The sequence below is a fragment of the Ochotona princeps genome, chromosome 18 (genome assembly GCF_030435755.1).
Source record: "Ochotona princeps isolate mOchPri1 chromosome 18, mOchPri1.hap1, whole genome shotgun sequence".
NCBI classification, from domain to species: domain Eukaryota; kingdom Metazoa; phylum Chordata; class Mammalia; order Lagomorpha; family Ochotonidae; genus Ochotona; species Ochotona princeps.
In genome coordinates this window covers 48,780,891-48,793,706 of record NC_080849.1, presented here as the reverse complement: position 1 = coordinate 48,793,706, position 12,816 = coordinate 48,780,891, and the positions used below count along the sequence as shown (strand labels likewise).

General features: G+C 55.3%; 1 protein-coding gene across 1 annotated transcript in view; it reads right to left on the bottom strand.

Moving 5' to 3' along the window:
- The window catches only part of MTCL1 (microtubule crosslinking factor 1), a 123,234-nt gene extending 112,000 nt beyond the window's left edge, over positions 1-11,234 (bottom strand). The window contains exon 1 of the mRNA XM_058676908.1: positions 9,800-11,234. Coding sequence (XP_058532891.1) covers positions 9,800-10,864 — 1,065 coding nt within the window. The 5' untranslated portion in view covers positions 10,865-11,234. The remainder of the gene's footprint in view (positions 1-9,799) is intronic.
- Between the last annotated feature and the right edge of the window lie 1,582 nt (positions 11,235-12,816).

Below are 12,816 nucleotides of genomic sequence, written 5' to 3'. Positions count from 1 at the left end.
ACAGACAATATTGAAATTCATTCATGGTTTTTCAAAATACCCAGTTCCCATGAGCTGTCTGACACATTCCCTCCTGTGGGTGCTTTACTCCTGTTCAGGTTTCAGAAGAGAGACTCCCTTGGGTCTTGCCCTCAGAGCAGCAGGGGGCACACAGCAGGCCACCAACAAATGTTTCTGCACAAGGACAGGCACTGTGGTGAGGAGGGAATCCAGTCCCACAGCTCCCTCCTACTAATGCGCCCCGCAGGGGCTGGTGAGGACGCCCGTGCCCTGTGCCCCCAGCTTGGGCCTGGCCCAGCTCCAAGTGTTGCAGGGATTAGGGAAGCAAACAACAAAGACAAAATCCCAATCGTGCCTCACTCTTTCAATTGATTAAAAAAAGAAGAAACTCATTAAAAAACCTGGTTTGTGGATGGAAGATACAAGCACTGCTGAGACCAAATCACAAAGGTAAACAAGAGTCAGACCTCGGAGTAGCTTCACTTTGCTCCATTCTTGCAGCATAATGAGGGAAATTCCTTCCCACATCTGTACATGCAACTCCAGGGCACAGGATCCATAGACCCGTACTTTAAAAACCTTAAAGGGCCCGGCGCAATAGTCTAGTGGTCAAAGTCCTCATCTTGCACATGCCAGGATCCCATATGGGTGCCAGTTCTAATCCCGGCAGCTCCACTTCCCATGCAGCTCACTGTTGTGTCCTGGGAAAGCAGTCAAGGACGGCCCAAAGCCTTGGGATGCTGACCCACAAGGAAGACCTGGAGGAAGCTCCTGGCTCCTGGCTTTGGCTCAGTTTCAGCTGTTGTGGCTACTTGGGGAATGAACCAGCAGACAGAAGATTTTTCCCTTTGTCTCTTGTCTGTGTAAATGTGACTTTGCAATTTTTAAAAAAAAGTTGTTAGAATCCATGCAGGGTTTTTGCCATCAGAGGCATTCTCCAGGAAGCTTTCAAAGCCTCCTCTTTGACAGTGCTACACTGGAAAGAAGAGCAGCCCCTGCAGACCCTCTCCACTCTGCTCACACTGTCCTGGCAGAGGAAACGGCCCACTCAACCAGCACTGCAAGTGCAGCCTGTCCCACAGACCTCCAAGGACACCGGATGTTGAAGGAGGAAGCTTCACCCACTTCCCAGTGCTCACAGGAGGGAGATGCCCTCCGAGGCTTCCGAGTGCTCTCGCAGAATGTCTGTATCAACGAGGAGAAGATCATTAAAAACACAAGTACTTCCAAAAAAAAGTCTGCAGGAAACAGAGCTCAAAGACAAGTTTCTTTGCTAGTGCCAAAAATAACAGTTTTGAAATTCACACAGATAGAAAGGTCTTCAAGAAGTCTGTGGAAAGCAAGTACGAGGAAACAGTGGGGAGCAGGCGCTGCGGCACAGCAGGCCACAGCCTCTGCCCTCGGCGCTGGCGCTGGCATCTCACTGGCGCTGGCATCTCGAGCCCTGGAAGCCAGCTGGGGGAGGGAATTAGTGGATGAAAAATCTCTATCTCTCTCCTCTCTGTAACACTGTTTTTCAAATAATTTTTTACAAGTAAATAAATAAGATACATATTTTTTAAATCCATAGATTAATTCAAAACTCTTCACAGTAAACTCATCTTTTTCATTACGTTCTTTCCCAAAACCTTTTGAAGCTCTTGAGTATAGCATGCTCTATCTTAAGAGAAGCAAGGGCCCAGCGCCATAGCTTAGTGGCTAAAGTCCTCGCCTTGCATCCACCGGGATCCTGTATGTGTACTGGTTCTAATCCCAGCAGCCCCGCTTCCTATCCAGCTGCCTGCTTGTGGCCTGGGAAAGCAGTAGAGGACGGCCCAAAGTCTTGGGATCCTGTACCCGGGTGGGAGACCCAGAAGAGGCTCCTGGCTCCTGGCTTTGGCTCAACTACAGCCGTTATGGCTCCTTGGGGAGTGAATCAGCGGACGGAAGATCGTTCTGTGTATCTGACTTTCCAATAAAATAAATAAACATATAAATCTTTAATAAATAACTAAGAAAGGCAAGCTAACCATGAAGACCGTATGGCATATGCACCTGCTACATTTCCTTTTCCTTCATGGAGCTGTCTCTCTGTACATCTTGTTCCTGGTGGGGAAACCCGCTGGGCACGGGATGTGGCAGCCCTCTGTAAAGCTGGCAGGTTGGACACACCTGAGCACAACGGCAGGCTGAAGAAGCACAGCTCTACAGAAGGGTGCCTTGTCACCTTTCAGCAAACAAGGCTGTCAGCATCTCCATTCCCAGCCAGAGGCTTCCCAGACATGGTGTCTGCGCCAGGGGGAGTCCAGCAGCAAACCAGCGGTTTCAAGCTGGGCCCGGCGACTGCCACTCTGCGTACAGAGAAGAAAGTGAGCCCCAAATCCTCAAAAAATCGAGGTCAAGTTTCACTCCTGTCCTGTTCACAAATTGATGGATCAGACTCTTAAGAGCCTAACCTCAATTCGTGTTTCTGAGCACAGCTGGAAGGCAAGTGCTAAACACACACACACACACACACACACACACACACATACACACACCCCTACTGGCTGCTCTGTTCAGGGAGCGAGGGTCTGTGATGGCTCTTCCTGTGAGCAGTTTGTCTCTTAAAGCCAAAGACACTAACGCCCGGAATCACCTGTCACTCAGACACAAGTCCTGAACATGTGATCTGGCCGTAAGAGGATGTTATGTTATACAACTGCCAGGTATGCAAATGTTCTCTGATTTTTGCAGAGTGGCCTCATGAACTCCCATGTTAAATGTTGGATACGTGACAGATTTTTAAACAGCCATTATAGGCTTTAAGAAAAATCACACCTTTCTCTCACTGAATAGGCCAGATATAAACAACTAATACTTTTCAGCATAAACAACCACCATCGTAGGTACACCGAAAAGCAAATGAGAGCCCATAACTGCACGTATCCAAAGCCCTGCTTTTATAACCTGTATTTTATCTACATTTATGGAGCTGATGACGCCTTTTATTAAGCGCTGTACCCTTATTACTAATCTCGCCATCAACCCTGTCTGGAATGTATTACCTTCATTCTACAGACAAGGAAGTCCAGCCAAGGCTGGTGGGTGCATCCACAGCCCGAGAGCTAGTGCAAAAGTCAGCCGGAAACCCAGGGCTGGCAACGTCCAAATGTGTGCCCTTTCCAGCAAATATCACATTTTATCTGCTATAGCTGGGACAAATGCAATAATAACAGATCCTCAATTGTACATTTCAAAGTCCATCATCCATGTAAACTAATAAAAGCAACCTAACAATTGTCTATGCACAGGAGTAGCCATTCGAGGAAGGATCAACAGAAGGATGTGCAGATCCTAAAAGGCTAAAGGCCTCTCGGCACCACTGTACGGCACAGGCAGGGGGGAGGCCAACGTCTCAGCTCCTTTCTGGAGTCTACAAGAGGGCAATTTGCAGACTCGGTGGAAAGAAATTACAAGAGAAGCAAATTATAAACCATGGAAGCTGGCAACCATTTGAAAAGCAAAAAAACTGTGATTATTCGGATTAGGGTCATTGACAGATAGTGATTTTCAAGCTCACACTACATTGATTTCCTGACAGCACGCTCTGATTTAGAAAAAAACAGTAGTCCGGAACCTGAACGATGCCTGCTGTCTCCATATGCTGGAAAAGCAAGCCAGGCAGAACGCGGAGCTGTTTATGGCACACTCAGCTCAGAGATAACAAACCCAAGGGGAAACCCATTGGTCAGAAAACCTCACCTAGGTTTAATGAAATGGATTTTTCAACGTTTTTATGGGAAAGAAAACAAAGAGGTAGCATGAAGCTGTTCAAGGATTCCCTTTGGCCTACAGATTACAAATCAAGCCCCATGAACACATAACCAAAGGGGAAGACTGAGGTGCTATGCGTGCAACTCATTACGCTGAGATCAAAACTGCCTCATTGGAATCCTCCGGGACAACTTCATGACACAAAAGTCAAATCCAAGGTTTCTTAGAAATGTGGAAAACTCTAGTTCATGCTGATAATGACATCCAAACCTTAATCCCTGTTAACCAGCCATCAATTCTATCTCAATGCTCCCCTTTAAATAGAACCAATTTGGAGAGTAGACACAAGTCACCTGGCCGCAGCCGCAGTAACTCCATCTTCTGGGAGTTCTCGGCAGACACCATTGTCTTTTGTGTCATATATGAATTATCCACTCCATTTTCCTCCGGACAATGGAAATGCTCTCTGCAGACTCCCAGCTGTAGCTGAGGCGGTGCAGGGGCCGCCACCATTGTTCACCAAGTGACAATTCAGCCAGCAGCTGACGGGCAGCTTGCCCTGCTCCACATTATCTTGCCCCCCTAAGACGACTACAGCTGCTCTCGCACGGGCAAAGCGCATTGGTAAGAAAGAAAAGGGAAGAGTCCATTCGGCCCTTCTGGAAAAGAAGGGAGAAAAAAAGAAGAGGAGCTGAAACCCCTGGGCTGCTGGCATTTGCTGCTCTATCCCAAAGTGTCCCCTTTCATGCCACACCCAGGGCCTGCCATCAAGGCAGCTGAGTGGATCGAGCCTAGGATAGCCGGGAACTCAGAAACGACAGCAAGTCAGAGGGTGGCAAGGCTGGCTCAGGGACCCCAGGCACCCCATGCAACCAAAACTTCAATGCCCTCCCTCAGGAAGCCAGGCCCCTCCAAGAGGCCAGTTACCTGCCCTGGAGGCTAGCAGCAACTTGTCTCCTTTTAGCCAAAAAAAATAGTTTGGATAAAATAACTGAGACAGCGGGAGGAAAAACAAAACAGGCCTAGCCTCTCCCAAGCCCACAACCACCCAGGCCATCAGCAGCCTCAGGGTCCAGCACGGGGACTGAGCAGGGGGCAGGGAGTGTAGTGAGCCTGCGAGGCTGCTCAAGGAACCTTCAGAACAGGCCAATGAAAGCAGGGTGATTATGCCCTGGAAAGCCTGTGGGGACAGGTCCTAATTACTATGTTGGTGTCGGGCACTCCAGCTTCTCTGACCATCACTGAGCGTCCCTGAGCATCCGGGCGAACACGGAGCAGCCCAGCCCACAGGAAGTAACCCGGGCTTAGGGGCAGTCAGGCCTCAGCATTAGGAAAAGCAGAAATGCCTGGGTGTTCTTAAAGAAGCAAAGCCCAGTGCACAATTCAACGCATTACCCTTGAACTCTAAATACTTCCAAGTATCTCCTGAGTTCTTCCAAACCCAAGGGAGAACAAACAGTGGATCTCTGGGTTTCCACGCAGCCTCGCGCTTAAGAGTCACTCTTTGGGGGCCCGGCGCAAGGTTGAGCGGCTGAAGTCCTCACCTTTTTTTTTTTTTTTTTTAAAGATTTTTATTCATTTTTATTACAGCCAGATATACAGAGAGGAGGAGAGACAGAGAGGAAGGTCCTCCGTCCGATGATTCACTCCCCAAGTGAGCCGCAACGGGCCGGTGCGCGCCGATCCGATGCCAGGAACCTGGAACCTCTTCCGGGTCTCCCACGCGGGTGCAGGGTCCCAATGCATTGGGTCGTCCTCAACTGCTTTCCCAGGCCACAAGCAGGGAGCTGGATGGGAAGTGGAGCTGCCGGGATTAGAACCGGAGCCCATATGGGATCCCGGGGCTTTCAAGGCGAGGACTTTAGCCGCTAGGCCACGCCGCCGGGCCCTGAAGTCCTCACCTTGCACATGCCGTTGGGATCCCATGTGAGCACCAGTTCTAATCCTGGTGGTCTCTCTTTGCATCCAGCTCCTTGATTGTGGCCTGGGAAAGCAGTGGAGGATGGCGCAAAGCCTTGGGACCCTCTACCCACGTGGGAGACCTGGAGGAAGTTCCTGGCTCCAGGTCGGTGTAGCACCAGCCATTGAAGTCACTTGGGGAGTGAATCATCGGACAGAAGACCTTCCTCTCTGTCTCTCCTCCTCTCTGTATAAGTGACTTTCCAATAAAAAAAATTTTTTTGACTTAAGTTTTTTTAAAAAAAGTCACTCTTTGTCCAGAAACCCAGATGCCCTTTGAGGCAGGTGGAGGAGGGACAGGAAGCGAGGTCAGAGGAGACCCCACCCTGCCCACTGTGCACCGCTCTGTTGGCACTGGCAATTTTCAGACAGCAGTCTGGCTCACAGCCGAGAGAATTTCACCAGCAATATGGCATCCTCTTGGGGTTTCGTTGGCCTTATGTTTCTGATCAATTACACTCTGGTCATTAGCACTCACAAACTGTGACAGTCCTGCCCAGTAAGGAGACTTTACATGGTCGCCATAGGCCAGGAAGCTGTCAGTGCTGAGCTGGGTAACACCCAGAGAGGGCGTATGCAAACGTGAGAGCTCTCCGTGGCATCTACTCTCTCTGGAGCAGCTGCCAAAGACACACTTCCGTCTATGATCTTGAACAGAAGCCCTGAAGGCCCGAGTTGTGGTTCATCAAGCTAACCTGCAGGGCCGGCATGATGGTTCCGGGGCTGAATCCTCACCATGCACGTGCTGGGTTCCCGTAGGGGCACCAGTTTGTATCCCGGCTATTCCACTTCCCATGCCCTTCCGTGGATCAGGGTTCCTGGTGCCAGGTCAGAGAGCCTGCGTCCTAAGTAGTTTGCCCAATCGTTGCTGTAGATTGTTGACAGTGGCACACACTGCTCAGCCAGCGTGTGGTGCAGCAAGTTAGGCAACCATTTGTGACGCCAGCATTTCATATTGAAGCAAGAATTTGAGTCCCGGTTGCACCACCTCTGATCCTGCTTCCTGTTCATGTGCCTGGGAAAGCGGTGGACTCTTGCTACTATGTGGGACTCAGATGGAGTTAGAGGTCCCTGGTTTTGACAGCACCCAGCCCCTGTTCTTGCAGCCTTGTAGGGCAGTGAACCAGTTGATGGAAGAATTCTCTATCATCTCTACGTATTTCTACAGCTCTACCTGCATCTCCATCTCTTCTCTGTCACTCTGCCTTTCAAATAAATAAATCTTAATTTAAACAAAAAATACAGAGTCCAGTGAGGTGGCCTAGTGGCTAAAGTCCTCGCCTTGCATATGCCGTTGGGATCCCATATGGGCACCAGTTCTGGTCTCAGCAGCTCTACTTCCCATCCAGCTCCCTGCTTGTGGCCTGGGAAAGCAGTCGAGGATGGCTCAAAGCCTTGGGACCCTGCACCCGCGTGGGAGACCTGGAAAGAAGTTCCTGGCTCCTGGTTTCGGATTGCCTCTGCTCTGGCCATTGTGGCCTCTAGGGGAGTGAACCAGTATACGGGAGATCTTTCCCTTTGCCTCTTGTTTGTGTAAATCTGATTTTTCAATACAAATAAACTAAATCTTAAAAAAAAAAAAGTTAAATTGTTGCCTGCAGTGCCCGGCATCCCATGTGGATGCTAGTTCAAGTCCCTGCTGCTCCACTTCTGATTAGCTCACTGCGAATGCTCCCGGGGAAGCAAAGGGTGTTGGGCTTCGGCACCCACATGGGAGACCCAGACAGGCTTCTGGCTCATGGGTTCAATCTGACCCAACTCTAACCATTACAATCACTGGGGGAGTGAACCAGCGGGTAGAAGCTCCGACTCCTACTTTCTCTAACTCTACTTTTCAAATAAATCTTTAAAATCTTAAATAATAATAATAAAAAGATACCCTGAACAACACCAATACCCAAAGGAAAGCTCCCATTATGGAGTCCACACTCGAAACTTGGAATGCAAAAGCATCACTACAGCCCCACCCTGGTCCCTTAGCCTGGCCCGACCACGCACGAGGGGCTGGCTCACCAACCAACCAGAGATGCCTTTTTCTTTCCCAACTCAAACTCCTGCACCTGAAACTCTTGGTTAAGCAGGCACATGCTTCACAGATGTCCTGTCCTGGGTTCCTTCACATCCCTCCACCCAATTCCCCTCATCCTGCTGTCAGGGGAAGGGGTAGCACACAGATGACTGACACCTTTTCTGTAGGAAGTGGCCACTGAGCACTTCAGGCAAAGTAAGCCTTGCCAGTGGAAAGTAGAGGCTGGCGGAGAGGGACCCAGGATGTCCCCGTCACCTGGAGAGAAAACACACAGGTGCCCCAGGGAGGCCAGACAACAACTACCAGTCGGTGCAGGCTGAGAGAGCAGCCCTGTTTTGGAAATAGGGGCACAGCCTGCAGCAACGGAAGGCGGAGGAAAACAGAAGCAGCAAGGCTTCCGAGCTGTGAACGCAGCTTGAGCTTCCAGTCTTCAGGTTCTCGGCTCCTGGCCTCCGACAATGGAGTTACGATCAACACAGAGCCAAGCACTGCTGTGCAGAGAACGGACCAGCCCCACAGAGCAGCACAGACGCCGGGACTGAGCCCTACTGCCTGCACTGGGCACCTAAGCACCGCCAAGAGGGAGCCATACCACGTCACCCAAGAACCACTTCGCCCACCCTGAGATCAGAGATGTCATGAGAAACATCTGGGAAGAAAATTCATGTTCTGCAGCTCAGCAGTCAATATTTGGGGGAACGTGGGAAAGTTGGTGGGGGCCCGTCGGCTGAGGCTATAAAAAGGAATCCGATTATCTCTCGCAGCTCAGGGAGGTCACCCTTGCTCCAGAGATTTGCAGCAGGGCTGCTGTCACGACAGAGCAACACACAACACAGCAGCCTTCTCTCTTCCTCACCCTGGGGCATCACACTATAGCCTTTTACATGAGAACAGGTGACAAGAGCAAACTTCTGAAAACATCCCACTCTAGCTCTCTCCTCCCGCATCCCTTGGCACAAGATAAGAGGGTGAGCTCCAGCCAGCTCAGCAGTCCCCGGGTTCCAAACAAGCCTTCTCCACTCCTCACCTGAAAAACAGTCCTCAAAACCGGGCCTCCACCCAGCAGCTTCTTCATCTGCTGAGCAAACGGGTGACTCACATCACCTCCTGATAAGGCAGGGCCACCGGGCTGGTCTGGGAGGGCATGCGTTAAGATCTTAACACCGACTTGGGTTACTTTACACCACTGGAATTACTCACTAAACCTGAGGACCAAAGAGTTGCCCCTGATACAAACCCCCTGGTTCTCCCTCAAGTCACCCAGCACCGTCTGTGCCCTCAGCTCTCCCTGCCAGCCCTCCTCCCAGGAGAGAAGGACAGAGCCAGATGAAGCTCCTGAGGGCTAAGGAGACTAAGAAGCCACATTAGCAGTCCCTGCTGGACAGCACTGAGACAGGAGAGAGTGAAGGTCGCGATTCCTTAGAAAGTACTGGCAGGGCCTGTCCTGAGGGAAGAACCTGCACGCCGGTGCCAGCGACGGGCTGGCCAGCAAAACACCGCTGACCCTCAACTCAGGTCACACTCAAAGAACCCCTCCTGAACTTCCGGTTGATCAGGGCAAACGCCAGGGCCCCCCTTCTTGTCGGTGCTGCCACAGCCCAAAGCAGACAGGGGGGTATGGCAGCTCCTTCTGTAACTGCAGAAACTGCAGGTGCCTCTGCAACCTGCCAAACCGCCCATCCTGCGCTTGCCACAACCTACACAAACTCCAACACACTTGCACCGCAGGGCGCCACAGGTACTCAGCCAGCGAGGCAAAGCCCTGCCCCTACAGCTGAGGGGCCAGTACTGGTCCCTGAAGATTCCGCCATTCCTCCCCGTCCCCTTCGCCCCGCAACATGTCAACAAAGCAAAAGGCATGCTCAAAAGACCAGATCTGCAGAAAGGCGAAGAGCTAGGTGGGTGAGAAGCTGCGACCCACAGGTCTCGGACTCGTTCCCGCAGTTGGCTGAACTTCCCAGCGCCTAAAGCGCGCAGGCGCCAGGAAGTGCAGTGAAGGCTGACCGAGCTGGAACGTCCCAGCCCACAGCCGCAAGCCCTCCGGTGGCGCGCCCGGGACACCTGCCGCCCACTCACCTTGAGATAGTCGTTCTCGGAGCGCAGCTCTTCCATCTCGCGCAGCAACTCCTCCTCCTCTGGCGCCGGCACCTGCACAAGCCGCGGCTGCTCGCCCAAACCGGAATCCCTGGGAGTCCCAGCGAACGCTCGCTCCGGCGGCACGCGACCCTCAGCATCCTCCGCTGCACAGGGTCCTGGCGACCCCACGGGGACCCCGGCTGGGCTACTTCGACCCCCGAGAGAGGCGATGGGGGGCGCGACGAGAAACACTGGGGGCTCGGGGCTGCCAGGCGGAGGTCCCCGGGATGCAGGGCTGGGCGTGGGCGCTCCTCTTAGGGGTTCTCGGTCACTGGAGCCGGTGCCAGACTCGGCGTCGCTGCTGGCTGCCGGGAGCAGGCGCTGCTCATCAGACAGGGGTTCGGAGGCGCAGTCGGAAAGATCGGAGCTGCTGTCCGTGTGGCTGATGCGCGCGCCCGGCGCGGGGGAGCCGGCCGCCGAGGTCACGGAGAGAGTCACAGAGGGGATCCGAGCAGCAGGGGCTGGAGCGCCGAGGGTGCGGATCGGGGGCGCCCCGGAGCCGCGCTTGGGTTTGCGGCTCTTGGCGGCAGCGGCGGCGGGAGACAGTTCGGCCGCAGGCGGCTTCGCAGTCCGGATGAACGGTTCAGCGGGCCCCGCTCGCGCCGCCCTCCTGGTTCCCTGGGCGGCCTTGGCGCCACTCGGCGCCCTGGCCCCGGCGCCCGGCGGTGGCTTGTCCTTCCCGCCGGGGACACCGCCGCTGCGCCGAGAGAGGCGGCCGGGAGCTGCCGGGGGCCCTGGCGAGGGTGGCGCTTTGCCCGCCAGGTTGGGCGAACGCGGGGCGGCGGACACCGAGGCTCGGACAGGGGAAGGGGCGGAGGGAGCCGGGCTGGGAGCGGCAGGTCGGGTGTGCAAGTCCTTGAGAAAGGGTCTGGCGGGCGAGGGCGCGCGGTGCAGCCGCCTCCTCTCAGCCAGCGGGTGGAGGTGGTGGTGGCGGTGGTGCTGACCGGGCGGCTGAGGCTTGGCGTCCGGGGCGCCGCCGCTCGTGGGGCCGTTCAGCGACTCCATAGCCGGGATCGCCGGCAGCGACTCGGGCGGTGGATGCTCCGGGCGGCAGTGGCGGCGGCGTGCAGCTTCCCCGTGCGCTCGCTCATCACTGGCCCCCGGCCCCGCCCGGGCTGCGCCCCGCGCTGCCGCCGTCCCCTCCCCCGCCCCTTCCCCCGAGGATTCCCGCGGAGCTCGCAGCCACCGCCGCCGCCGCCGCCGCTGCTGCCTCGCTCTGGCCTCGCCGAGGTCACAGCCGTCCCAGTTCTGCCGGCACCGCCTCTCGCATCCCCTTCGACTCCGGGCCTCGCGGGTGCGCCGCCGCCGCCGCCTGGCACTCCGCGCTGGCCCGCGCGCGCCCGGCTCCCCGCCCACTGCCGGCCCGCGCCCCCACGGCTCCCGGCGCAGAGAGGCTGCACGCGCGCGCCCCGCGCCCGCTGCGCATGTCCCGCCTCCCGCCCGCCCGCCGCGCGGGGCTGGGGGCGGGCCGGGGGCGGGGTCCGGGCGCTGGGGCACCGCGGCCACTAGCTGCACGCTGCCTGCGCCCTGGCTGCCTGATGGCTTGCTGACGTCCCGACTCGGTGGCCAGGGACTGGGTGGCGGAGCCAGGAGAGTGGACGAGTCGGGCGCGGGCCTCTCCAGGACACCGAAGCTGCGCACCCTCTGCGGTGCGTGCTGTGGGAGCCGCCACGCGCGCTCCGACTGGCCCAGGGCCGCGCAGTTCCTTCCCTCAGCGGCCTGTTCGCGTTGTACCCAGCATCCCTGGGCCTTTAAGGATATCGGTACCCGGCGCAGGGATCGCATCCAAGCGGGCATGGCGCTGAGCGGCTGGCACCAGGGCGCCTCGGGACGCTTCTGTAGGGAGGAGATGCAGCTGGGATCGGGAAGGAGACACTTATTGGGCCTGGTTTTATTTAGGCCTTCCAACGGTCCCTGGCTGGAATAGCTGTTTTCTTGACACGTGAGGCATTCCAGGGAAGTGAGGTCCCTTTCCTGAGGCGCCTTGGCGGGAGCTGTGGCTGAGCCAGAATTCAGACCCAGAACCTCGGGGTTCTTAATCCTGCAGCCGCCTCCCTCTTGGTCCCGCTCTATCACCAGGGCAAAGCACCCGACCCGAGCCGCAGTTCCCTCACCTGTACGACTAGAAAACAAAGCCAGCTGGGTGAGGGTGCAGTGAGCAAGTATGCGAATGCACCATGCAAAATGTAAAGTGCTTTTTGCATATCACTGGGCAGAGCTCCTGTCCCAGGTGTTAAATAAATAAGTACCTCCCAAGGAGTGAGGCCTGAGCTGCCCTCTAGTCTTGGCATTGCCAGGACAAGGGGGCAAGCTCTAATTTTGAAGTGCTAAGCTAAGGGATGGGGGTGTGAACCCACAACCCAGGCTGCGGACGCTCCCGTGTTCCCAGGATGGCTTGGTTACACAGCAGGTGAGAAGCCAGGATGTCCTGCAGGAGGGCAGGTCAGTGCTGCTAGAAGACGGGGCACCAAATCTTGGATCCTAGGGGAGCCCCTGGAGTACTCCAGTTAGTGGCTGTAGCTGTGAGGAGGCCAGAAGACAGAGAGAAGACGACAGACCTCAGAGTCTACAATCTGGTTCACTTCCTTCAAAGCAAATGAAGAAAGGACTGCTACCCCGCAGCCAGCCTGCCTGAGTGAGCCGGGACTGGGTCCCAGGTCACTGGAACCCTGCCTGTTCTGTTGCTGCCATCTTGGGAGCTTCCAGCTGGTTCTCTGGGAATTGCTTTGATGGGGCGATAACACCCACCAAGATGCCAAGTACCCAAATGCCATAAAATGTCTGGATTTCAGGCGTGGTAACAGCACAGCAGGACTGGGGGTGTGTCTGCACAGGGGCCTGCCCAGCCAGACCGCTTCCCCCAGCACTACCCTCCATCCCCCAGTGGTGGCTGCCACTCAATCAGGGGCAGAGCCTGTAACCCCAGCCCCTGATCTTCATCTAGAGGTCCCCCCTTT